General features: G+C 57.9%; 8 protein-coding genes and 1 pseudogene across 8 annotated transcripts; 5 read left to right on the top strand and 4 right to left on the bottom strand.

Annotated features, from left to right (window-relative positions):
* Positions 1 to 72: 72 nt before the first annotated feature.
* Positions 73 to 2,678, bottom strand: ACA1_224550 (Fbox domain containing protein; the record flags this gene model as incomplete). Its single annotated transcript, XM_004338040.1, has 12 exons — positions 73 to 318; positions 426 to 453; positions 539 to 562; positions 646 to 677; positions 757 to 959; positions 1,043 to 1,311; positions 1,426 to 1,471; positions 1,652 to 1,758; positions 1,899 to 1,963; positions 2,109 to 2,176; positions 2,260 to 2,411; positions 2,542 to 2,678. 12 exons carry the CDS (start codon positions 2,676 to 2,678, stop codon positions 73 to 75), a joined length of 1,377 nt encoding a protein of 458 aa, XP_004338088.1.
* Positions 2,679 to 2,744: 66 nt separating this feature from the next.
* Positions 2,745 to 4,021, bottom strand: ACA1_224540 (uncharacterized protein; the record flags this gene model as incomplete). Its single annotated transcript, XM_004338039.1, has 5 exons — positions 2,745 to 3,111; positions 3,219 to 3,333; positions 3,427 to 3,524; positions 3,750 to 3,833; positions 3,927 to 4,021. 5 exons carry the CDS (start codon positions 4,019 to 4,021, stop codon positions 2,745 to 2,747), a joined length of 759 nt encoding a protein of 252 aa, XP_004338087.1.
* A 477-nt stretch (positions 4,022 to 4,498) lies between these two features.
* ACA1_224530 (uncharacterized protein) lies at positions 4,499 to 5,296 on the top strand (the record flags this gene model as incomplete). The annotated part of the gene is made up of 1 exon (XM_004338038.1): positions 4,499 to 5,296. The coding sequence occupies one exon, from the start codon at positions 4,499 to 4,501 to the stop codon at positions 5,294 to 5,296; it is 798 nt and encodes a 265-aa protein (XP_004338086.1).
* Positions 5,297 to 5,608: 312 nt separating this feature from the next.
* Positions 5,609 to 6,104, top strand: ACA1_224520 (annotated as a pseudogene).
* A 354-nt stretch (positions 6,105 to 6,458) lies between these two features.
* Positions 6,459 to 7,094, top strand: ACA1_224510 (uncharacterized protein; the record flags this gene model as incomplete). Its single annotated transcript, XM_004338037.1, has 1 exon — positions 6,459 to 7,094. One exon carries the CDS (start codon positions 6,459 to 6,461, stop codon positions 7,092 to 7,094), a length of 636 nt encoding a protein of 211 aa, XP_004338085.1.
* A 414-nt stretch (positions 7,095 to 7,508) lies between these two features.
* ACA1_224500 (phospholipidtranslocating P-type ATPase family protein) lies at positions 7,509 to 13,765 on the top strand (the record flags this gene model as incomplete). The annotated part of the gene is given in 26 exon segments (XM_004338036.1): positions 7,509 to 7,883; positions 8,102 to 8,184; positions 8,283 to 8,408; positions 8,512 to 8,605; positions 8,699 to 8,794; positions 8,883 to 9,010; positions 9,103 to 9,208; positions 9,319 to 9,429; positions 9,545 to 9,766; positions 9,881 to 9,980; positions 10,072 to 10,116; positions 10,128 to 10,387; positions 10,484 to 10,594; positions 10,699 to 10,788; positions 10,870 to 10,962; positions 11,069 to 11,182; positions 11,377 to 11,509; positions 11,618 to 11,867; positions 11,978 to 12,071; positions 12,193 to 12,303; positions 12,425 to 12,518; positions 12,639 to 12,780; positions 12,961 to 13,076; positions 13,170 to 13,254; positions 13,380 to 13,489; positions 13,608 to 13,765. The coding sequence occupies 26 exon segments, from the start codon at positions 7,509 to 7,511 to the stop codon at positions 13,763 to 13,765; spliced, it is 3,447 nt and encodes a 1,148-aa protein (XP_004338084.1).
* A 453-nt stretch (positions 13,766 to 14,218) lies between these two features.
* ACA1_224490 (cytidyltransferaserelated domain containing protein) lies at positions 14,219 to 16,870 on the top strand (the record flags this gene model as incomplete). The annotated part of the gene is made up of 11 exons (XM_004338035.1): positions 14,219 to 14,440; positions 14,617 to 14,714; positions 14,815 to 14,911; positions 15,049 to 15,186; positions 15,309 to 15,395; positions 15,541 to 15,644; positions 15,806 to 15,884; positions 16,006 to 16,201; positions 16,326 to 16,516; positions 16,594 to 16,687; positions 16,788 to 16,870. The coding sequence occupies 11 exons, from the start codon at positions 14,219 to 14,221 to the stop codon at positions 16,868 to 16,870; spliced, it is 1,389 nt and encodes a 462-aa protein (XP_004338083.1).
* Positions 16,871 to 17,007: 137 nt separating this feature from the next.
* Positions 17,008 to 18,338, bottom strand: ACA1_224480 (uncharacterized protein; the record flags this gene model as incomplete). The annotated part of the gene is made up of 4 exons (XM_004338034.1): positions 17,008 to 17,241; positions 17,346 to 17,843; positions 18,000 to 18,136; positions 18,209 to 18,338. 4 exons carry the CDS (start codon positions 18,336 to 18,338, stop codon positions 17,008 to 17,010), a joined length of 999 nt encoding a protein of 332 aa, XP_004338082.1.
* Positions 18,339 to 18,361: 23 nt separating this feature from the next.
* ACA1_224470 (ABC transporter, ATPbinding domain containing protein) lies at positions 18,362 to 23,681 on the bottom strand (the record flags this gene model as incomplete). The annotated part of the gene is given in 20 exon segments (XM_004338033.1): positions 18,362 to 18,367; positions 18,508 to 18,809; positions 18,920 to 19,126; positions 19,243 to 19,387; positions 19,510 to 19,599; positions 19,656 to 19,934; positions 19,954 to 20,116; positions 20,205 to 20,373; positions 20,549 to 20,670; positions 20,777 to 21,447; positions 21,525 to 21,654; positions 21,740 to 21,828; positions 21,975 to 22,050; positions 22,193 to 22,289; positions 22,430 to 22,589; positions 22,726 to 22,821; positions 22,934 to 23,057; positions 23,164 to 23,302; positions 23,387 to 23,468; positions 23,592 to 23,681. 20 exon segments carry the CDS (start codon positions 23,679 to 23,681, stop codon positions 18,362 to 18,364), a joined length of 3,237 nt encoding a protein of 1,078 aa, XP_004338081.1.
* Positions 23,682 to 24,485: the final 804 nt, after the last annotated feature.

The following is a 24,485-nucleotide window of genomic DNA, read 5'->3' as shown; positions in this document are numbered from 1 at the left end:
CACACGACACACACCACACACACACCACACACACACACACACACACACAGTGGCTGAGAAGTGAGTACTTTGTTACGATGAAGTGAAGACGCGGAGGCGCCAATGGCGGAGCGGCTTCAGGCCCTTGGGTGGAAAAAGCTGCTGGTCGAGGCACAGCGCTACCATGGCGCCCGCGTGCGGCAGGAGCGCGAGCGAAGTCACATTGCGCGATGTGTCGCACTCGTTTGGCTTGGCCGGAATCTCTGCACACGCCAGTAGGTCGCGCAATCTGTGCACCACCAGCGTCGGGGCCACCGTTAACCTGCGCTTATGTCCTACCTGTGTGCCCGCGTGTCGTGTCGTGTCGTGTCGTCGCGAGCGCGTGTGGTTTGTGATGAGTAGATCAGCAGCATTGTGCATTACGCCAGGCAATCTCCGAAGCGTACCCCGTCCATGGAGGTGACCAAGCGCTGGCTGAAGCCGTGCGAAACGCATTAGAACCCCATATATGAATTATAACAATGATTATAATAATAAACAATGCCAAGACTGAGCGCACCCATCACACCAGAACTTGGGATCCCTGCGCACTAATGTGCATTTAAGGAGGCGTGTGAGGAGATGTAGCCTTCAAACATGGTGGAGAAATACGTACAGTCGACGGACCACTTGGCGTACTGTTTGAAGCTCCGAACCGGCTGCAGAAGAGGACTCCATTAAGCAATCCGCACACATCGAACACGCCGCACACGCCGCACACAGTAGGCAAGACCGAACCTCGGCGGGCAGCTGCCAGCACACGAAGTAGGAGTCCCGGGCCAGCATGAACAGAAGGAAACGCGGAGCGTCCGCTGGCCGACCTGCCACGTCCACCTCGATCGCCTGCGCCATGTCGATCCTGGCGCTCTTGCCGCCGGAATCCGCCCGGATCGTGGCTCGATGAGGTTCGGGCGATGTCCCCAAGCTGGCCTTCCACAACACTGCGCTCGCGATCGTCAGGGTCGGCACGCCCACACGCACGACCGCACACGCACACGCACACGCACACGCAACAGACTGGTACCCTCGATGCGAGCGGTAAAGATGAGGAGGAGGTGACACGGCGTGAATTGGGCGCTGACCACGCTTCGTGGCGCCCGCTCGGAGGCAAGCGGCACTGGGCGGCCGGTACGAAGCTCGAAGAGCTGCAGCCGATCGCCTTCGTAGAGGAGGAGTCCGTCGGGGTGCGTCTCCGTTTTGTCGGCGACGAGGGTGACGCAGCGCGCGTGGGCTTGCCGGGCCGACCAGAGCGTGGTGCCTCCGCTTGCGTCCAACACCTCCAGCATCGATGAGCTGCACAATCGATTTCAATTTTTAATAATTACAACAATAACATAATAATGCATTTTGTATTATAAAATGAGAATAATTACACGTGGGTCGCAAGTGAAAGGTGGAGGTGCTTACCTTTGTCGCCACACGGCCACGCAAGAGGAGGTGACGCTGACCAGGTCTACACCAGGAATCTCCTGCATCCATTTATCCGTTTAGGCCTCATACACAGCGTAACGGCAAATGCGCACACGCACACGCACACGCACACGCACACGCACACGCACACGCAACATTCGGCATTGAAGGCATACCTGGACGACGCTGCCATCGTGCCAACTGCGAATGTGTAGACAAGTACGGGGGATGTCTGCTGGCGGTGCCTTCTCGGGTCGGCTCCGGAAGCGCATGACGCAGTAGAAGTAGTCGTCGTTGTGGTCCACCTGGTTGCATTGAAAGTACGCGTGCCTGCGTCGACAACTCACCAACTCCATCGGGAGACTGCCCACCCAGCCGCAGCGATGGCGTTCGCGGTCAACTCAGCACACACACGGCACGACATACGACACGGCACGACACACACGACACACGAGGCAGAGGAGATGTACGCAGGGTCGAGCAAGCGAGGGAACAGGAAAAGGCGGCCCTGGCCGATCACGGCAGCCCGCTTCGCCTGTCCACCGTACATCAGCCACTGACGACGCACAACAGCTGTGTGTGCTTTCAGTCACACACACGACACACGACACACGACACACCTCACACGACACACACGACACACACGACACACCTCACACGACACAGAACACGAATGTCACCTTGCCGTTGACGGCCATCATGTAGCGCTCGGTGTGCTTCAGCGTCTGCACTCGCTCCTCCAGCGGACCTACCAAAGGCACAGCGTCGCGCGGCGTAAGGATGGCTTGGACGAGACACCAGGCCCGCGGGGCATCGAAGGCGGCGGCGCACCGAAGAACGAGCGGACCATTTCGGCGTAGGCCTGCTGCCATGTCTGCGTCCGGGCCTTGTCCCACCAGTCCAGGTCCTTCGTCGTGTACCACGCCTCCGCGGCATCCTTGCCTTGCGTCTGTGCCACCGGCAGCCGCGCCTCGCACAGTGGCCTGGAAAATCCACTTGATTTAATTCTTCTTATTATTCGGTCAATATATTGTTCCTTTATTCATCTTGATTTTATTTAATCTTGTGATTTATCTTTAATCTTTAATGAATGATTCATGATTGGGGATGAACCTCCACAGGGAAGGGTCGCTGGCGACGAGCTGAAGCCGCCGGCAGGTGAGGCCGCAGCGGTTGAGGTCCCACGGACCCAGCCACTGGAGCACTGCCAACAGCGTTTCGTCCGGCAGCGTGCACAGACCACTCTCCATCTTCCAAACTAAACAATAAAATAAAATAAAATAAAATAAATCCAACAAAAAATAATCGAACGCATCTCAGGCGTCACCGTCGTGGTCCTCTCCGCCACGCGCGTCGGCTCCTCCGTCCTTTTCTTTTCGGCGGCGAGGCTTGCGTGGTCGCTTGGCCTTGGGCGGGAGCAGCCGGTCGAACCGGGCGTGGGTGTCCTTGGCGATCCGCCTGTACTCGTCTCTCAGGGCCTCTTCGTCCTCGCCCTCGACGTCGCCACCATCCGCCGGTGGGGCTGGACCTGTCCGCGAGTGCCGGGTCGCGTCGTCGCACGAGTTCGCGTCGTTGTGTGCGGCCTCCGAGACCGGCCGCACGAGTGCGTAGTAGTACTCGTTCCCATCCGAGAAGTCGTCGATCCGCCCTCGCTCGACAATCTGGATCCCATACAGCAGATACCTTGCGTGCGATTGTGTGATGCGTCATGTTGTGCGGTGGTGCGTGTGCGTGTGCGGTGATGCGTGCGTGCGGTGATGCGTGTGTGCGGTGGTGTGGTGGCGGCGTACCTGATGGAGTGGATGAGATTCTTTTTGGCCTTGTGGGTGTGCCCCTCGCGGAAGCAGATGGTGGCATAGCCGAATGCCTTGCTCGAAATCGTGCTCACCGGGTTCCTCAATACGCCTGCCACAAATGCACAAAGCCCACTCGTAAAACTTAACACGATGGCACACCGCGCACACACCGCACACACCGCACACACCGCGCAGGGCGTACTCAGGTCGAGATGGAAGTAGCTCGCAAAGTCAACGGTCTGCCGCCACACGTGCTGGGGCGGCAGCCAGAGGCACGTGAGCGCGCGCATGTCGTGCGCACTGAGTGTACGACGGGCGGAGGCATGCAAGGGTCAAGCTTCTCGCAAAGCGCACATACAGGATGGACTCGTCCGCACCGTATGAGCTCGATAAAGTGAGTCTTGTGATGCACGTTGGCATCGACATTGCCCACCACCACCGCACGTCCCTGCACACACAGTGTCAGCTTGCGTGTGCGGTGTGCGTGTCGTGTGTGCGTGTGCGGTGGTGGCACCTGCCTGGCACATGTCGGGGGCATTCGGCTCGAACGAGTCATCGACGACGATGGTGAAGTCCCAGTCAGACCCCGCCCACGCCGTGCCAGTCACCCTTCACCCCCCCCCACAAGTAAGCAATAAAAGAATGTTTAAAATATTTGAACATTGTTTAAATAAAATATGTTGCGGGGGGGGGCAAAGCTACCTGGAGCCGTACTGGTAGACCGCGAGCACCAGTTCGCTGGGCAGGCCCAGTAGTGCCAGCAGCTCTTCCACATCATCTGCCCCGGATAGCTCCATATTTGAAAAACACACAAAGAAAATGGAAATATTATTTTAATGGCGACATTTTTATCGAAATATTCACAGGGAAGGATAAACGGAGGAACTTGGGAACCTCGCGCCAAAACTTGTTGTCCCGATGAAGCGTCGCTGGAGCCGCTGCGCTTCGGAACAAAAGTGAGACACCAATCCTGCGCCCCCTGAATCAGCCTAATACCGGAGAGCGCAAAGGCAAACAACAAACAGACAAAGCAAAACCAGAAGCTTCGAGCTGAGCGTCAGACGCACACAACAACCCCACCCAAGCCAAAGAGAGAAGAGACCAAAGGCCAAAGCAAAGAGAGGAATCAGCGCGAAAAGAACAAACAAAAGAAACGAAAGAACGAAGCGCGACAAAAAAAAGTAGACGAACAAAGAACGAAGAGCGTTTGAGGGGGGGGAGAAGGCAACAGGGCGAGAGGAGGAAGAAAAGAAGAGGGGAGACTCTCGGAGAAGATGGCGACCGTGGGTAGTACTAGTACCGACTCGGAGCTCCGAACGTACGCCAACCCCCTGCTACACCTCGCTCCGCCAGAAGAAGAAGAAGAGCCCTCCTCCGCTGCAGCAGCCGCGGCGACGAGCAACAAGCGCTCGCCCAACAGCAAGAAGAGCTCTCGGGGCGGCTTTGCCAAGAAGCTACCGCTGCTCCGACGCACCAAGAGCAACAAGGACGTCCGCTCCACTTCGACCATCGACGGTTCATCATCGTCATCATCGCCACTGTTGGCGTCCTCGCCCGACCGCATCACGCCGCGGCCGCTTCTCCAGCTGCAGCGCGAGGAGCTCGAACGACACAACGCGGCCGTCGCGCCGCAGGGCCTGGCCAAGTGGACGCAGAAGCTGAGCGCCGAGGAGCGCCAGCAGAAGCGGCTGCGCTACAAGAACAAGGACCGGGTCGACATCCCATCAACATCACCACCGACACCATCAGCATCAACATCGTCATCGCCGAGGTGGGTCGTGGGCAAGACGACCAGGTGCAACTCGTCGGACGACGAGCACCACCACAACAACACGCGATGGAATGCGAGGAATGTTGGAGAGCCGTACCAAAGCGACGACGACGAGGACGGCGACGTCAACACAACGAAGAGGGGGCGGCGGGGCGCGGTGGTGGAGGCCTTGGCGCTGTCGCCGCGGTCCGGCGACGGCCATGGCTTCGGCGGCGGACGACCGCCCAACGCGCGGTGCGCGCGAGCCCAGCTGGCAGCCCTGCCCTACGCCCTCACCGCCTTCGAGAGCCCGGAGAGGTGAGCGCCTGGGCGGTCCGAAGCCGTGGCCGTGTAATTATCGCCCAAATATAATAACTATTTTATTTTATTTTAGTATTTATTTATTATTTTCATATCAGTAGCAAGTGTGAATTGAGAAGAAGGGGTGCTGGTTTCCGCGACCAGAGATGCACCAGCCACTCTGGGAAGAGGCCTTTGGTCAACATCTTCAGTGATGGGTGCATTGTCACCCCACACAAGAACAAGAAGAGATGCATTCACTACCCCTTTTCTCACCTCTTCTTCTGTGCATCACCACCGCTACTGGACTTGACCACCCAGCACCCTTGCAGACATGTCGTCATTGACGCCTCGCCTTCGCCGTGGAGAGAACGAGGTGGAGGAGACACAGAAGAAGGCCAAGCGGCCGTTCGGTCTGCGGCTGCCTCGAGTTCTGCGCCCAGGAACCGACGACACCGATGATCAGCCAAGGTTGATGAAGACGAAGAAGACGAAGAAGACGAAGAAGACGAAGAAGAGGAACAACAACAACCAGAAGACGTCCAAGTCAAAGAAGCGATCCAACAAGGGCCTGGTGGAATGGACGGACCGGTTGGAGAGGGAGAGGGCGGCCCTCGGTCTGGACCACAGCAAAAGCCGAAGCGAGGACTCGATCTTCTTCGCCTCATCACAGCCGCGCCGGCCGGCCGACGCCAGAAGAACGCAGAGCGACGCCCTGGCCGCGCTACTGTCGCCTCGGTGGCAACGCCCGTCGGAGGCGGTCGACGAGGCCAGGGGGCAGCGGCACCAGGCCCAGGTAGAGGCTCTGCGCAGCCTCCACCCTCACATGATTGAGCCGCGATCGCCGCGCAGCACAGGATCTCAGCTCACTGCAGCCCTGGAGTGTCGCGTCGCAATCAACATTGATTGTGTAGTTGTTGCACCAGTGGTGTTGATCGAGGCTTGTTGCAATTGGCAGTTCTTGACTTAAGTCGTCTAGGACAGTGCTGTCTGGTAAGCACACCTAAATTATGGCCGAATGGGAGGCAAGCACCTTAATCAATGTACAACACCAAATTCATACACGCAGTGTAGCAGCCAACCGGCCGCGGTCGGGTGTTGCTGTGGTTGCGTCGTTAGTTACCGTCCGAGCCACCCGAACTGAGACCAACATTCGGTCGGTCCCGCAAACACCACAACAGAAGATGACACAAAATGGAGTGCCCCGGCTGCGACTGCCAACAGCCAAGGCAGCGACGACGACTGGCACCACGCCCGAAAGCCACACCACGACGTCGCCCACTACCACCAAGCAGCGCTCGGCCTTCGTGGAGGGCCTCAAGAAGACGCTGCGAACGCCTCGGCTGGGCAGGAGCAGGAGCGAGCGCGACGTGGGCGCGACGGCCGACGTCATCTCGGGGTCGTTGAAGAACAAGAAGACGACGACGAAGACGAAAACGGAGAAGAAGATGAAGGGGGCAAAGACAAAGAAGATGAAGGGGGCGACCGGCGCAGCGGCCAAGACGGTCTCGGACCCAGTGAAGCCTCGCGGGTTGGCCAAGTGGAACGAACTGCTGCTGGAGGAAAAGCAGCGAAATAAGTCGATGGGCGACGTGCTGGTGTTGATGAAGAAAGATGGAGCGATCGAGCGGGACGAAGGCTCAGGAGATGATGAAGATGACGACCCATCGGATACCACTTCCGACAGCTGCGACGGCACCGGCGGCGGAGGCAATCTTAGCCCCCTGTCGCCGCGCCACAACCCACAGGCCCTCAACTGCGCGCAGCGCAAGGCCATGGACGACCTACGCTCCGCTCATCCCCGCGCCTTTGAACGGTGAACAAGCACACACACACACATTTTTCATCTCACCGCTTTGTACACAACACCACCCCAGCACACGCCCAAATGATCATATTTACCATTTGCCCCAACAACGTTGGTCTTCCTTTCCAGGTGTCGGGCACAACACTTCACAATTTGCCAATTCTTGTAATAATTGCCCAATTGCATTTGTTGTCGACAAGATGACAATAACATTGCGGCATTTTTCTTTGCCGACTTCTTCTCTTGGATTGTTTCGCCACCGGTTCCATTCTCACATTTCGGTCTACTCTTCTCCACGGTCCTTCGTGTTGGGCGCGCGTTGGGTCGAGAGAGCTCAATTCGGAGGCTTGCCAGGAGATCGATACAAAATCGCGATTTCGAGTAGCGCGTGGAGACAGGATTGAATGAACGAGCGCACGATTCGAAGATGAAGAAGAAGTTGAAGCAGAGGATCGCCACCATCCCGGTGTATTCCAAGGTCAAGCAGGCCAGGGCCAAGCGCAAGCACAAGGAGGGCAGCCGCACGGCCTATCCGCCCGTCTACCTCAACGAACACGAACGCAACAAGCTGAAATCGAACCATTTTCCCGAGAATCGATTCACCACCTCCAAGTACACGCTTCTCTCGTTCGTACCGCTGGTCTTGTGGGAGCAATTCTCAAAGGCGACGACCATCTACTTCACCCTCATCTTCATCATCTCGATCATCCCCCAAATCTCGCCCATTACGCCATGGACCTCGCTCATGGGCCTCCTCTTCATCTTGGTCGTGGCCGCCGTGCGCGAGGGCTACGAGGACGTGGTACGTGCACCACCAACACCAACCTTTATATTACTGTTTTTTATTTCTTTATTTTCCTATATTCATAATTACTGTCCGATAATTATGCCAGGGTGTTATTTATCTTTATTCTTACTTATTCTTACCTTTTCTGCCCCGATAATTTTAACCATCGTGCAACCCTGCTCTATTGCTAACCTCCAGAAACAATAATTTTTTTTAAAAATAAAATGACACAGCTGAGGCACAAGGCCGACAGCCGCGTCAACCGGCGCCGCTACCTGCTCGTCGACTTTGAAGGCGAACGGGTCGTCACCAGGAGGTAAACTTTCCTCCCTTTTGAACTTCTATCTCTTTCCGCTGAACTCAGCTGACACCTGTTCACGTGGTGTTGTGTTCTTGGTGGTGGGTCGTTGTCAGTCGCTGGCTGCATGTGGGCAACCTGGTGTACGTGCGCTGCGATGAACAGATCCCGGCCGACCTCGTCCTGCTGGCCACCTCCAACGAGGACGGCATCTGCTACATCGAGACCTCGCAGCTCGACGGGTACTCCCGACTTGCCCCAGCACTTCATTGCCGCTTGGGCTATTTTTATTTTATTATGGCGAATCGGAGCTAACTTTTTATTTCGGTATTTATTATTATTTAGTGAGACCAACCTCAAGCCCCGAAAGGCGCCTGTTCAGACCGGCCACCTCACTCTCAAGTCGTTGTCGGAACTCAAGGGCACTCTGCAGTGCGAGGTTCTTGCTCTCTCTCTCTCTCTCTCCTTCGCTCGAGCCTCTTCTGTTGGTCGTGAGCTCTGGCTGATGGTCAAGTGTGGTGGTCGTGCGTAGGTGCCGCATCACGTGATGTATTCGTTCAAGGGCACCCTGCACCTCGACTCCGAGTCGCAGGCCATCCCGCTCGACAACCAGCAGCTGCTTCTGCAGGTACACCTCGTTTTTCATTTATTTATTATATATACTAATTATTTAGTGAGTTATTTATCCAATAACTCAACTTCATTTTTCGTGGCAGAGCTCGTTTTTGCGTAACACGGACTGGGCGGTGGGCATCATCGCCTACGCCGGACCCGAGACCAAGCTGAGCCTCAACCAGAAGAAGCCTCCGTTCAAGACCTCTCGCCTCGACAAGCGCCTCAACAAGTACACACCTGCGCACCTCTTGGTTCGTGAGTGTCGTGTGTGGTGTGTGCACACTGACGCGTGTGTGTGTGTCTTGTGTTTCACGTGTACAGGTACGTGCTGATCCTGTTCGTGGTCAACATGCTCATCAACCTGGGCATGGGCATCGGCGGCGGCCTTTTCGACTATTACTACGCCGAGGACAGTCCCTATCTCACCGTACGTGCGACCTCACCACACTGTGTCGCCATCGCCGGCCAGCAGTTAACGAGCAAGCTATGACCAACTCACTACTCGGGTGTGTGTGTGTGTGTGTGTGTGGTGCACAGGCTGATCCCGATGGCCCGTGGGTTGCCGGCGTGAAGCTCTTCTTCGCCTACTTTGCGCTGCTGTCCTACCTCATTCCCCTGTCCCTCGTCGTGTCTCTCGAGCTCGTCAAGGTACCCTATTTTTAATTTTTTTGTATATGTGATTATTGATAATTGAGTATAATTTAAATACGAAAGGGTGATTTTTTAAAAGCGCCGAATTAATAATCGAATTGGTTATTTTCAGGTTATTCAAGCGAGGTTCATGGAGTGGGACTACGAGATGAGCACCGAGCGAGGGCACATGACGGTCAAGACGTCCAACCTCAACGACGAGCTGGCGCTGGTCCAGTACGTGTTCAGCGACAAGACGGGCACCCTCACCGAGAATCAGATGGACTTCAGGAAGTGCTCCATCAACGGCCGCGCCTACGAAAACGCCGGCGAGGGCGCGCTCCGAGGCGTCATGGTACCATTTCAGCCCATAACATATGTGGAATGCGCGGAATGTGACTGTCGTGTGGAGAGCGGCGAATACAAGGCAGCCAAGCCTGGCCTGACTGTTGCGTGCGTGGCGTTGTAGGATGTGGCCGGGCGGCAAGAGGCCAAAGAGATCTACGATTTCCTGATCGCCGTCGCCGTGTGCCATTCCGCCGTGACCGACATTCACCGCAAGACAAAGGGTGAGTGTGTGTCGTGCGTGTCGTGTCGTGCGCCGTGATGCGTGTGCTGACTCAGTTGTGTGTGTGTGTGTGTGTGTGTTGTGTGTGACAGAACTGATCTACAAGGCGTCGTCGCCCGACGAGGAGGCCCTGTGCCGTGCGGCCAAGACAATGGGATCGTGTTCATCTCCCGCTCCACGCAGTCCATCACCGTCCAGGTCAACGGCGACAAGCTAGTCTACGAGGTCCTGTGCAGCATGGAGTTTACGTCCGACCGCCGCCGCATGTCGGTCGTGGTCCGCACGCCCGAGGGCGAGCTGAAGCTCCTCACCAAGGGCGCCGACACGATGATGTACTCCCGCCTGGGCGACGGCGACGACGAGCTCAAGGAGAAGACCCTGCAGGACCTCGACGTCTTCTCCAAAGAGGTACGATCACGCACGACACAAACACGACACACACGACACACACACGATACACGGCGCACACGAATGTGAGGTTGATGTTGTGGTGAATGCTCGCAGGGATTGCGTACGCTGGTCTACGCAGAAAAGAGGCTGACCGAGCAGGAATGCGGGGCATTCCTCGAACAGTACAACGAGGCCGCCACCCTCATGGACGGCCGCGAGGAAGCTGTGCGTGTGTTTCTGCGCTACACGACACACACACACACACACACACAACACACGCACATGAACACTAAACTTATAATGACCAGATCGATCGTGTGTGCGATGAGTTCGAGCGAAATCTGAACATCATCGGCGCCACGGCCATCGAGGACAAGTTGCAGGACGGCGTGCCCGAGACCATCGCCTACCTGCTCGAGGTGCGTAACGCCAAACAACTACACTTCTGTCGCGACTGTCTGCGTACAGCCATGGGCTGAGCACGATTCGTGCGCGAGCAGGCTGGCATGCGCGTGTGGGTGATCACCGGCGACAAGCAGGCGACGGCCATCAACATCGGCTACTCGTCCCGCCTGCTGAATGGCGACATGGAGGTATTAATACGCACTGCACGCATTTGTAGCGCGCTGAGGGCGTTCAGCTGACGGCATTGTGTGTTGTGGCGTGTGTCGTGTGTCGTGGCGTGTGCGGAATGGACAGTTGATCATCATCAACGCCGAGTCGACTGAGGAATGTCTGGAGCTGCTGACCCAGCACCAACCGCAAGACAGCGCTGACTACGACGAAAGCCGCACTGCTTCGCAAACACAGCTCGTACGCATGGCCTCTTGCACTGCACATCGTGTGTCATGTGTGTCGTGTCGTGTCGTGTTATGTGTGTGTTTTGTCGCGCGTGTTCTATGTGCGTTCTATGTACGTGGGCTTATCTCAATTTTTGCTTATGTCGTGTGTGCGTGTGTCACGTCGTATGTGTCGTGTCGTGTTGCGTCCTCTTTCTCTATCGAAAGGAGAACGTTGACAGTCTTTCCATTCACTCGCAGAAGCGGAAGCGCGCGTTGGTCATCGACGGCGGCAGCATCAAGTTCGCCCTCAAGGACCACCGCACCCTCTTCTACAACCTGGCCCGCAGCTGCCACTCAGGTACTCTTTCACTATCGACCGCTTATGCGCCCACATCGCACTTTCTGACCCCATCGTCGTGGTGGTGCGTGTGTCGTGTCGTTGGTCGTGCCGTGCCGTGTTGCGCAGTGATTTGCAATCGTGTGACGCCGCTGCAGAAGGCCAAGGTGGTGCGGCTGATCAAGGAGACGTCGAAGGAGGTGTGTCTGTCGATCGGCGACGGGGCCAACGACGTGGGCATGATCCAGGAGGCCAACGTGGGCGTGGGCATCTACGGCAAGGAGGGCAACCAAGCCGCCCGCGCCTCCGACTTTGCCCTGCACCAGTTCCGCCACCTTAAGCGCCTCCTGTGCGTGCACGGGCGCTACTCCATGATCAGGTATACGCACGCGCACGCGCACGCACACGCACGCACACACGCACACGCCACGACACACGGCACACGACACAACATGCAGACTTACAGGAATGTAATATGTGTGAATACAGGAATGCGTTGATCATTCACTACTCGTTCTACAAGAACGCGGCCGTGTTCTTGGCCCAAGTGTGGTTCGGCATTTTCTCCGGCTTCTCCAGCCAGGTACGCTTTACGCTCCAGCTGTGCAGCCCGCGTGTTGCACGCGCGTCTGATCATCATCATCATCGTCTGGTCGTGTCGTGTGTCGTCTTGCGTGCGTGCGTGTGTGCGTGATTGTGTGCAGACGCTGTACGACGATTGGGTCATGACCTTCTTCAACATCCTCTTCACCGCGTGGCCGCCCATCGCCGTGGCCGTGTTCGAGACCGACATCTCCCATCGTGTCATCGAAGCCGTACAGTCGCCCCGTCGTCTTCTTGTTCACTCCCCTCGTACAACTTCTCACCCGTATCGTCTGTGCGTCTTGCGTGTCGTGTCGTTGGTCGTGTCGTGTGCGTGTGTCGCGTCGACGACAGAACCCGCACGTGTACAAGCGCGTGCAGAGCAATGGGGTCTTCACCATGTGGTCACTCTGCGGCTGGTTCGCCGCTTCCATTTACCACTCCCTCGGTACCGCCTCCGCCCACCAAGTCTTTATTTCAATTACTATTTTCTTTTCAATTATTATTATTATTAAATATTCATGTTATTTATAATTGTGTCGCTGCTGACTCGTGGGGCGGCATTCAGTGATCTTCTTCGGGGCCTACTTCCTGTGGGCCGACGGGCTCCAGGACACGTCGGGCCTGGACACGGGCTTCTACTCGATGGGCCACGCCATCCTCTTCGTCGGCATCATCGTCATCTTCCTCAAGCTCTTCCTCCACGTTAAGTACCGTTCCTCCACCACACGCGTGCTTCTTTAGCGCTTCGGACGAGTTCTGATTGTCGTGTGTGTCGTGTGTGTCGTGTGTGTCGTGTGTGTCGTGTGTGTCGTGTGTGTCGTGTGTTGTCGTGTGTTGTCGTGTGTTGTCGTGTGTGTCGTGTGTCGTCGTGTGTCGTCGTGCAACAGCAACTGGAATTGGTTGGTCCACTTCACCGTGTGGGGCAGTCTCCTGCTGTACATTATCCTCGTGCTGGGCGAGGGCTCCGTCATCTATTTCTTCCCCAACCAATTTTTCGTTTTCTGTACGCCTCGACTCTCAGCACTTCTTCTTCTTCTTCATCTTCTTCTTCTCAACGCCGCTTGGGCTCACCCTTTGTTGTTGTGTGCGCACACAGTCCACATGTGTACCATGCCAATCATTTATCTATGGGTCTTGCTGGGAACCGTGGCCTGCCTCCTCCCCGACTTCCTCTTCGCCTAGTACGTATCACCGCACACACCGCACGACACACACCGCACACACCGCACGACACACACGCGAGTTCTGCTTGCTCATGCTCATCGCAATGCTTGGCTTGGCTTGGCTTGGCTTGGCTGCTCCACAGTGTGCAGCGCAACTTCTTCCCGGAGCCGTGGCAAATTTTGCAGGAAGAGGACCGCCTTCTCAAGAAGCGCCACATCAAGTCCTCCTCCAAGAACTACGGCTCTCTCAGCGGTACACCCTACTCTCCCACTTCGTGTGTGCGGCGTGTGCGGCGTGTGCGTGCGGTGCGTGCGGTGTGTGCGTGTGCTCACCCGCGCGTGTGTTGTCCCTCCCTATCGAATATGAATAGACAACCCGGAGGCGTCGCCGGTGCCGATTCAAGCCGAGTGGGCGGCCACGGGCTCGGTCAAGGCCGCGGGCACCAAGAGCGGTGGCTACAGTCGCCTGGGGGAGCCCCTCCTCGCCAGCTCCAGCAGCGCCTTCAACGACTCAGATTCGGACAACTGAGTCGTAGCGTTGCGACATGTCGTTCCTGGCAGCCCTGTGTCGCGTGGTTGTGTGTCGTGTGCGCACACGGCCCGCACGCAATCATTTGTTAAAAGTTATGAAACGCACGCAAGGCACACAAACATCGCAGAGAACGTACCTGGAAGAGTCAACGATCAAGCTGGGGTCCCTACCCCTTGATGCTGGTGGTCTTGTCAATGCCTCTTTGATTGAGAGGAAGCCAGATCGTGGATCGGTACGTGCATAGATGATCGATTGAAGAGATGAAAAGACAACCAAAACAAGCTAGTTGAAGCTTGTTTGTTTGTTCAGGCGGCTGGCTTGGCTGGTTGTTGGTGTTCGGGGCGACACGTGTTGACGTTTGCCTCGGTCAACACAAACTCTGTTTTTCCATTTCTTATCAAGAATCAATCTTGAGCCGAGTAGAAGAAGAGAGAAGAGAAGAGAAGAGAGATGCCGCTCAATTTGTGGGACTGGTTTCTGACGCCACCCGAGAAGGCCAACGTGGCGCGATTCACGGCGCGGATCGAGGACCGCTCCATCACGTCCAAGGTCATGGCGCCCTTCTGGGATTACGTAGCGCAATTCGTGCCCGACCACGTAGCGCCCAACGTGCTCTCCCTCTCCGGCCTCATGTGCCTCGTGCACGCCTACTACCTCTGCTACATGTACATGGTACCGGCCCTCCCCATTCCCCCATTCCCCCGCCATTTATGAATGACAATTAGATTACGAATTTTGCCATTTAATTTCTTTCATTAAAGTTTTCATCTTGTGATGGACTTCTTTGGTTGATTGCCTTTCACGCCAAATGATTGATTTAATCAATCAAATAAATCAATCAACAACAGGACCAATTCCCGCGTTTGATTACGGCGGCTGCGGTGATCTTGGCCTTCGCCTTCCAAACGCTCGACTCCATCGACGGCAGACACGCCCGCCGCATCCGGTACGCAACGCACATGGCACACGACACGAACGCACGGCACGCACGGCACGATCACACACACGGCGCTTACCGTTCGTTGCGTGTCCTGTTTCTGTTTCAGAAACCATTCGCCCATCGGCGAGCTGTTCGCGTTCTGCTGTGCCAACGTGGGCACCATCTTCCTCTCCCTCGTCCTTTGCGCCATCGTCGGCATCAAGGTACCCTTCCATACCGCCACGCACACACGCACACGCGCACGCACGCACACGCGCACACGCACACCACGCACACACGCCCGCACACGCACACGGAATTCCAACAATGTGGGTGGTGGTGGTGGTGGTGGTGGGTGCAGGACACGGACCTGCAGTGGTACATCGTGCAGACGGCGCAGGTGCTGTTCATGCACAAACACTTCTCGGCCTTCCGCAACGGCGTCCTCCGCTTCTCCATCCTCACCGGACCCGGCGAGGCCCTCTTCGCCTTCAACATCGTACGCACCGTGTCGCGTGTGTCGTGCCGTGTCGTGTGTGTCGGTGTGTCGTGTCGTGTCGTGTCGTGTGTGTCGTGTCGTGTGTCGTGTGTGGTTCCGTGACTGACGTCGGTCATGGACAGATCGCGCTGGTGAGGGCGGTGGTCGGGTTGGATTGGTTCTACGCGCTCCTCCACACGCTGCCCATCGACTTCACCCTCCAGCAGGCCGTCTCCAGTACTCACTTCTCCTCGTTTTCGGCGTGTGCGATCGCGCGTGTGCGGTCGACTAACCGCGTGTGCGGTGTGTGCGGTGTGGCGTGGTGTGGCGTGGGCAGCGTTGTACTATTTGGTGTACTTTTCGTTCATCGTGCAGGCGCTGCTGCTGCCCAAGGAGCACTACTCGACCCGCAACGGCCTCGTCTTCTGCCTCCTCTACCGCGTCATCCCCGCCCTCACCATCCAATTCGTCGTCGGCCGGTACCCACACACCCACACCGCACACCCACACCGCACACCGCACACACCGCACACAACACACACGCATATACTATTTATATGTGCTCGATATCCTTACATATAATGCTGGATATACTTGTATGTTGGTATACATTATATATTTATGTAATTTATGTTGACAGGGCTCGTTCGACGCACTGGGACATCATCTGCGACGGCATCTTCATGTCCGTCGTCACCTCCGACCTCATCCTCGCCACCGTACGCCTCGCCCCCCCCCGCGTGTAGGTGTGCGTGTGCGGTCGTGCGAGTGCCTGACTCCGCGTGTGCGGTGCGTGCGGTGTGTGCTGTGTGCGTGCGGTGTGTGCGGTGTGTGATGCAGATGGCGAAGCGGGAGCTGCATCCGTGGGTGGTGGTGTTCGCGATGCTGTCGCTGTTCCACAACCTGGCCACCTTCTCCGTGTGCCTCTTCTACTACGTGGCCGTGTTCGCCGACCTGTGCCACGAGATGAACCTGCCCATGTTCAGCGTGTGCCGCAACGTCTACGCCAGCGGCGTGTTCGATCTCTGCCACGTCGGTACCGACCGCACACGCTCAACCGCACACGCTCAACCGCACACGCTCAACCGCACACACTCAACCGCACACGCACGCCGCACACACGCTGACGTGGTGGTGGTGGTGGTGTTGGGGACCACCAGGTCACATGCGTTTGTTCGAGAACGCGCTGCGCTTCGGGACGCGTCTGTACGTGGGCGTGTGCAACGACGAGGACTGCGAGGTGTACAAGCGCCGGCCCATCATGACCCACAAGGAGCGGTGCGAGGCCGTCGCCGCCTGCAAGTTCGTCCACGAGGTCATCCCCAACGCCCCCTGCTTCGACCTCCCCGTCGTACGCCCCCGCCCCCTCCCGCCCCCCATCGGGCGCATGTGGGCTAAGAAGGGGTGGACGGCGTGTGCGGTGTGCAGCAATTCCTGTTGAAGCACAACATCCACGTGGTGGCGCTGAGCCCCGAGTACGACACGCCCGACGACCAGTTCTACGCCGGCGCGCGCGAGCTCGGTACCGCCCATCCCCCCACCAATGACACGCGCACGCAACACACACACACACACCGCGCGCTGATGGCGGGTGGTTTGCGGTGGGGCGTGCACGAGTGCAGGTATTACGAAGGTGCTGCCGCGCACGGAGGGCATGTCGACATCGGAGCTCATCCGCCGCATCAAAGACCACCCCAACCTGTAAACACAACACGCACCTCACTGCACTCGGCCGCACCACGGCATCCAACTGCGCAGCACGCAACACACCCATTGTACACGTTGTTCTTTTGTTATTATTATTATTTACTTTTTCAACGCAACAAACAAACATCACATTTTTCAGCCGAGCAAGTCCACGGGCGGAGGTGGTGGTGAAGTGATGGTGGTGGCGGTCGAAGAGAAAGAAGAAGAAGCAGAAGAGCCATCGCCCGAGTGGTGCTGGCGGGCCATGGCGCGCAGGTACTGGGCGGTCACGGCGCCGGTCTGCTCGACCAGCCGCGCGAATGGTCCCTCGTTCGCCTCCAGCAGCTCCCACGGCTTCCCGTACTGCACCACCCGCCCCTCGTCCATCACCTGTTGGTGGGGGGGGGGTAACCAGCCGCACACGCGCGTCAATCAGCCGCACACACCGCACAACACGACATGACACGCACGGGGGGGAGGGCGTGTGTGTGTACGATGATGCGGTCCATCTCGATGACGGTGTGGAGGCGGTGGGCGATAACCACCACCGTGCGCCCCGCGAACTCGCGCCGCAGGGTGTCCTGTATGGCCCGGTCGGTCCGGTTGTCCACGCTCGCCGTCGCCTCGTCCAGCACCAGCACCCGCGCCTCGTCGCACAGCAGCGCGCGTGCCATGCACACGAGCTGCCGCTGGCCGACCGACAGGTTGTGGCCGCCGGCCGTCAGCTTGGCGTCGAGCCCCAGGCGCTGGGCCGCGACAAAGGCGCGCAGGCCCACCTTGTCGAGCGCGCGCCACACGGCCTGGTCCGCGTGCCGGCCGAACGGGTCGACGTTGGAGCGCACCGAGCCCGAGAAGAGGACCGGGTCCTGCGGGATGATGGCCAGCGCCGACCGCACGCGGTGCAGCCCGAGCGCGGCGATGTCGCGGCCGTCGACCCGGATCTGGCCCCGGTCGAGCTCGATCAGCCGAAACAGGGCGTTGATCAGCGACGACTTGCCCGCGCCCGTGCGCCCCACCACACCCACTGCACGCGTGTGTCGTGTCGTGTCGTGTCGTGGTGTGCGCACACGTCAGCATGTGTCGTGTTGTGTCGTGTCATGTGCGGTGCGTGCGTCGTGTGTCGTGCCTTTGTGGTGGGGTTGGATGACGAGGTCGATGCCCTTGAGGACGTGGCCGAGCTCGTCGCGGTAGCGCATCCATACGTCGCGGAACTCGATCCGCCCCTCCGTCGGCCACTGCTCCTCCTCATCGTCGCCGGCCTCGAGTCCCTCCTCCACGTCAACACCTGCAACGCGCCATCAGCACACGGCCGCACAACCGCACACGCACAACCGCACACGCATAGCCGCACACGCACCGGTGGTGCTGACGATTTGGCGGAGCTTGGGGTCCCAGCGCTGCCCGCGGGCGAGGGCGAGTGGGGCCTCGGGCGGGGTGGCCGTGTAGTGCAGCAGCCGCTCCACCCGATTCATGTTCGACTCCAGCATCGTCCCCGCACGCACGAACCACGTCAGATCTGCCACCGCACACGCACACACACGCACATAAGTCTCGTGTGTGTGTGGTGTGTGCGCGTGTGTGTGGTGTGTGTGTGGTGTGTGTGTGTGGTGTGTGTGTGGTGTGTGGTGTGTTGGAATGCAGCGTGCCTCCAGTGACGTTGTTGGCGAGGGCGAGGATGAGGCCGACGAAGCCGACGCTGAGAGCGCCGCGGGTGGCAACGCACAGGGCGGCGATGATGAGAATGATGCCCGTGCCCACGGCTTCGACCCGCGCGCCCAGCCAGCGGTTGGCCGTGAAGAGGCAGAAGTAGGCCCGCAGGTTGTCCACCAGCAGCCGCGCGTTTTCGCGTTTGAGCTGCGGCTGACAGTGGAACGCGCGAATGGTGTCCAGGCCCTCCAGCGTCTCCGTGTACTGCGCGTAGATCGGCGAACTCGTCATCGACTCCAACCTGCCCAGCTCTGCGTGTGTGGAATGCATCAGGAATGTTGTACAAACTATGCAAGAAATGCGCATATTTTGAATACCAAGGAATGTGAGAAATGCTCGGGGTGTGGAATGTGAAGCGCACCGCGGGAGGTCTTGCGGTAGAATTGCTGGATCCACCAGTAGACGGCGATGACGGGGAAGACGGGGAGGAGGAACCAGGGCAGAACGCCGCAGATCATGAGGAGCGTGCCCAGCGAGGCGAACAGGCACAGGAAGAAGTCCGACACCATGTCCGGGATCTCCTGGTCCACCACGCCCTGGTCCTTCGAGAACCGCGTGATGATGCGGCCTGCATGCGTTGTCGTGTGCGGTCGGGTCATGTGTGCGTTCGTGTGTGTGTGTGTGTCGTGTCGTCGTGTCGTGTCGTGTGACGGATTGAGAATATGTGGGTGCGATGATGGGTACCGGTGGGTGTGGTGAAGAAGAAGGTCATCGGCGCGCGCAGGATGGCGCTGAGGAGGCGGTCGTGCAGCTGAAGGGCGCAGTCGAGGGTGCCCTTGGTCCACAGGAACTGACGACTGAACGCCAGCAGGCTGCTCGTTATCGCCGCCTTCCGCACACATTGACCCGCACACACGACCGCACACGCACACACGCGAACATGCAAAGGTCAGGACCCGTTCAAAATTAAAGGAGTAGTTTGACACTGATCGGGGCGGGCCGCGCGGGTACCCCGAGGTAGACGGAAAGGTGGAGGGTCGTGTCGGCCTTGGCATCGCTCGACCAGAAGGCCAGCCACAGCCGCGAAAACGCCTCCGTACCCTGTGCACACGAGCCGTCAGCGCACGCACGCACGCACAGAAGATAGGTGCACGTACCTCAAAGACGAGGGAGATGGCGAGCATGAGCATGAGGAAGGCGATGCCGCCCGTGCCCATGAGGTACTGCCCGTAGACGCGCCACTCGACCGCGCCCGTCCTCCGCTCCTCGTCGTCGATCAGCTTGCCCTTCGCTTTTCGCTCTTTCTCCGCCGCTTCGCTCTCCTCCGCTGCCTCCGCCTCGCCCTCGATCTCGTCGCCGTCGGTCAGCTGGCCCGCCGGACCGTTGACTTCCTTTGCCTGGTCTACGTCATCGTCGCCGTTGACTTTTTTCCTGGTCTTCATTGAGGAGTCCCACAAAGTCAACGCCGCGGGCCACCAGCTCGGCGTAGGTGCCCGAGGCCTGGACCGTGCCGTCGTGCATGATGTAGATGCGGTCGACCAGGGGCAGGTACTGCAGCTGATGCGTGGCAAACACCCGCGTGATGCCCGCCATCTTGCCCGCCAGACACTCGTGGAAACTGTCGTTGGTCGTGTCGTTCGATTAGATGGTGTGTCGTGTGGGTGCGCGGTGGTGCGTGTGTCGTGTGCGTGTGCGGTGGTGCGCACATGTGCTGGCCGACGTGGGCGTCGACGGCGGAGAGGACGTCGTCGAGGAGGATGACGCTGTTCTCGGGCTTGAGGCAGGAGAAGTAGACGGCGCGCGCCAGCGAGATGCGCTGCTTTTGGCCGCCGCTCAGGTTGACTCCCTTCTCTCCGATCTCCGTCATATCGCCCGCTGTTACCCACCCCAAGCGAAAAAAATAAAATAAAATAAAATATGATGTCAGCACACGACACGACACGACACGACACGACACGACCAACGACACGACCAACGACACGATCAACGACACGACACGACCAACGACACGACCAACGACACGACACGCAACGACACACACGCAGCGCACCGGGGAGAATGCGGAGGTCTTCGGTGAGGGCGCACACGCGGATGACGTCCCGATACAGCGCCATGTCTAAGGGCTGACCGAACACAATGTTCTCCTTCACCGTCGCATTCCTAATCCATGCTCTGTGCGCATTCCACACATGACGCCGACAAACATGTCAATCATTCAGTCCGCTCAAGGAATGGAGGTGTAGATATGGAATGTTGATGATGATGGTCTGCAATATACCGCTGGCTGACGTAGCTGACGGCCGAGGCGTTGAGGTGGAGCTGACCGGCGGCGCGCTTCATCTCGCCCAGCATGCTGTTGAGGAGCGACGTCTTGCCGCTGCCCACCCGCCCGATCACCGCCACCAGCTCGCCCCGCTTCACCTCCACGTTGATGTCGTGCAGCTGGAAGCCACCATCACCACCTTCTCCTTCATCCCGCTCGAGTCCACCTCGCTCCATGTTCGTCAAGAGGGTGGCGTCTTCTTCATCGCCATCGGCCACGTCGTCGTTATCATCGTCGTCAGAGGTCGGCGTCCTCTTCGCTCTTTTTTCCGTGGCCATTGTCGTGGCTAGTACGTCGCCTTCGTTCTTTTCTTTTTCTTCTTTCTTCTTTCGTTCTTCCTCATCTTCGTCGGCGTCGTCCTGGGTTTTTTCCCACTCGAACCCGCCGTCCACGATCTTGATCATCGCCCTCGCCTCATTCTCGTCGTTCTTCATAGCAACGGATTCCCCGTCATTGTTGTCGTCTTCGTCATCGTCGTTGTTGCCGTCTTCATCAGCCCGAGTGGAAGCGGCGAGCTGAGGTGTTTGATGCGTAGCGATCTTGTCCAGCTCCTTGCGTCGCAGGAACTTGTTGAGTCGATCGAACGAAATCTTGGCCTCCGACCAGCGCGAGATCATATTCGGAAACTGCACTCGCACACACACAGCCCCGCGAGTTAGTTCGTGTGCGTCGTGTGTTGTGGCGGAATGCGCGGACTGCATACCTGGAGGATGATCCACGAGAGCGAAGCGAAGATGGAGAGCGAGGGGAAGATGAGGTGGGCCGTCAGCTCGTTGCCCAGCAGAACGTACACGCTGAACGTGCCCACCGAGATGAACGTGGACATCGACATCCTGTCCACCCCACATACACGCACCACACACACAGGCATCAGCTCTCGCGTGCATCGTGTGCGTCGTGTGTGCGATGAGTGCGTACATGAGGAACATCATGCAGGCGTAGAGGTAGGAGAACTTCTTGAGCTGGGTGACTTCGTGCGCCCGCACTTCGTTGATCTGCTTCATTACCTGGTACTCCCAACAGAACAGCTTCACAATCAACACGCCCTATTGGTACGTCCAATGTCGCATGCAGCAGTGCGTGTGCGGTGGTGCGGTGGCGTTAGATTTTTTTAAACACCTCGCGGTGAGGAATCAGCTGATGAAGAATGTACGTGGAGAATCTCGGTGATCTTCTTGACCCGCTCGTCCTTGAGCTCCATGATTTTGGTATCCGCGGCGAGGAAGCCACTGATGTGATGAGATGAACACACACGACACACACACGACACACACACGACACACACACGACACAGTAAATCAGTGAGTGCGTGAGTGCGTGCGTGCGTGGTCGATCATGGATATGATCGGGTGGCGTGGTGCGAGGAGGTACCGATAGATGAAATATTTGAGGGGCATGACGCCCACCGTGATGACCAGCGACGTGAACGCCGCTGGCCCCAGCCACCCGTAGAGCAAGTACACCGCTACTGCTCAGCACGCACGCACACGCGACACACACCGCACACACACACACACACACACACCACCGCACACGCAGCATGTTGTTAGGGGGAGTCAACATTGCCGAGAGGAGGGCAATAGCGAAGGTGAGGGACTCTTCACGCACGCGTCAGCTGCAGTGGATGCGCCCAGATTCGGTGCGCGAACCAGGCAAGGTTGGCCACCTTGGACGGATCCACGTTCATGACGTTGGCTGCGTTGCCTTTGGAAACGCGCTGGAGGCGCAGGCTCTTGCGGTAGATCAGCGTGGAGAGCATGGACGACACCTGCCCGTGTGTGAACCCAAGAACATCACAATGTGACGCATCACGTGAGCGGAATTTCGACGCGCGTGTCTGTGCGTGTGCGGTAGTGCGTGTGCGTGTGTCGTGCGGTGTGTGCGGTGTGTGCGGTGGTACGTACGTTCATGAGCACCCGCTGGGCGCGAAAATAGGTCATCTGCTGAAAGACCAGGTGCGTCACAGAGACGGCGAACACGAGGCCCACGTACAACAGGCCCTGCGACCAGCCAGCGCTCTTGAGCCGCATGGACGAACGTGCGGGTTCAGTGAAATGTATACAATATTCCCCACAACACGCACACACCGCACACATGCGACAGCACACGCACCTCGTCGCCTACGAACTGGATGATCCACGAATATATGACCGGCAGGGCCAGCTCGCATAAGTTGCCCACCAGCATCAACACACCCACCCACGAGTACTCGAGCCACACGATCGCCCAGATCGACCTGCGCGTCGTCGCAGCCGCCGCGTGAGTGCCACGCACGCACAGCGCACGACACACACGAAACACACGAAACACGACACACGCGGCAAACACGGCACGCATCGGACCTGGCCAGTGCCCACCAGGACTCAGTGTGCTGCTTGCGCGCGTTCCATTCGCGCTTGAGTCGTTGGGCCAACCCGACGGGGTTGTCTCTCGGCGCAATATTGTAGAGATCAGTAAGCTCCAGCGGCCTCTGTGCGCCCACTGTGCGTGTGTGCGGTGGTATGTGCGTCACGGGATCGATAAGAGTCTCTCTACAAGCTGCCAATGCGAGGTGAGAGCACGTACGCTTGACGAGAGGCGTGAGCCAGGCGAAGACGAGCTGCGACACGAGCGACGCCTCGAGCTCGGGCAACGGCGGTGCCAGCAGCTGCACCTACAATTAAATTGTTTTAAAAATGGAAATAAATAAATACAGAAAAGGGCGACAGTGTAAAAAAAAAAAGATGCAGAAAAAGATGAGATGATGATAAATCCAAAGAGGGTTCTGCACCGAGACGGCAGACGACGTGGCGCCACCGGCAACTTTGACCTGTGCAGCATGCGCGGCGGGCTGCCCAGGTGCGTCTCCGTCGTGGCTCATCGTTGTGTGTGTGGCGTTTGAAAAAGAAACGCAAACTGGTGGCGCCCAAATTAAGCTCCCCCAATCGGCGAAATGGAGATGTGAAAGCCGAGCCAATCCTCGCCACTTTTGGATGACCGAAACAAGTGTGCAAAACAGGACTCCCCGGGCAGGGTTCGAACCTGCGACCTCACGGTTAACAGCCGTGCGCTCTACCAACTAAGCTACCGAGGATTGCCTACCAGCAGCACCCTTACCGCAGAGGTGGAAACCTGCCTCACTTACCCAGCAGGCAATGCCTGTCCGAGTCACACCCTCAACGGCGTCAAACGACCTCATTGCCGTTAGTGTCTCTCCTGGTCATTTCAACGTTCTTCAACGTCTATCTTCTCACACCTTAAATAGGTCATTATCATCTGTCATTTTCTTGTCATACTCTAGTAATACATGTCACATGTCTCTTCAGACTCCTCTACTTCTGACAGGTTATGGGCCTTGTCATGCTATAAGATGACCACAACAACCAACAAGAGCAACAGTGTTTGACTGATCAGGGCCACCAACTACTACATGTGGAAAGACAACATCATTGATTGCCTTCTAGGGCAGAATCTATGGCACATCACAACTGGCAAGGAGGAGAAGCCCACTCTCCCTGTCACCATCAGTCAGATCGCCCCTACCAAGGCAGCCACCTTTGACACACAATGTTGAATCACCAGCTACACCCAATGGGTTGACACCACCCTCTCACAAGGGACAGAACTACACCCAGGGAAGCCTATGACGCTATCTTGGCCCACTTCAACAGCCCCAATGTCAACC

This window comes from Acanthamoeba castellanii (genome assembly GCF_000313135.1).
Source record: "Acanthamoeba castellanii str. Neff unplaced genomic scaffold scf7180000084760, whole genome shotgun sequence".
Taxonomy (NCBI): Eukaryota; Discosea; order Longamoebia; family Acanthamoebidae; genus Acanthamoeba; species Acanthamoeba castellanii.
The sequence above is the reverse complement of the archived record's forward strand: the minus strand, read 5'-3'. Positions and strand labels throughout refer to the sequence as shown.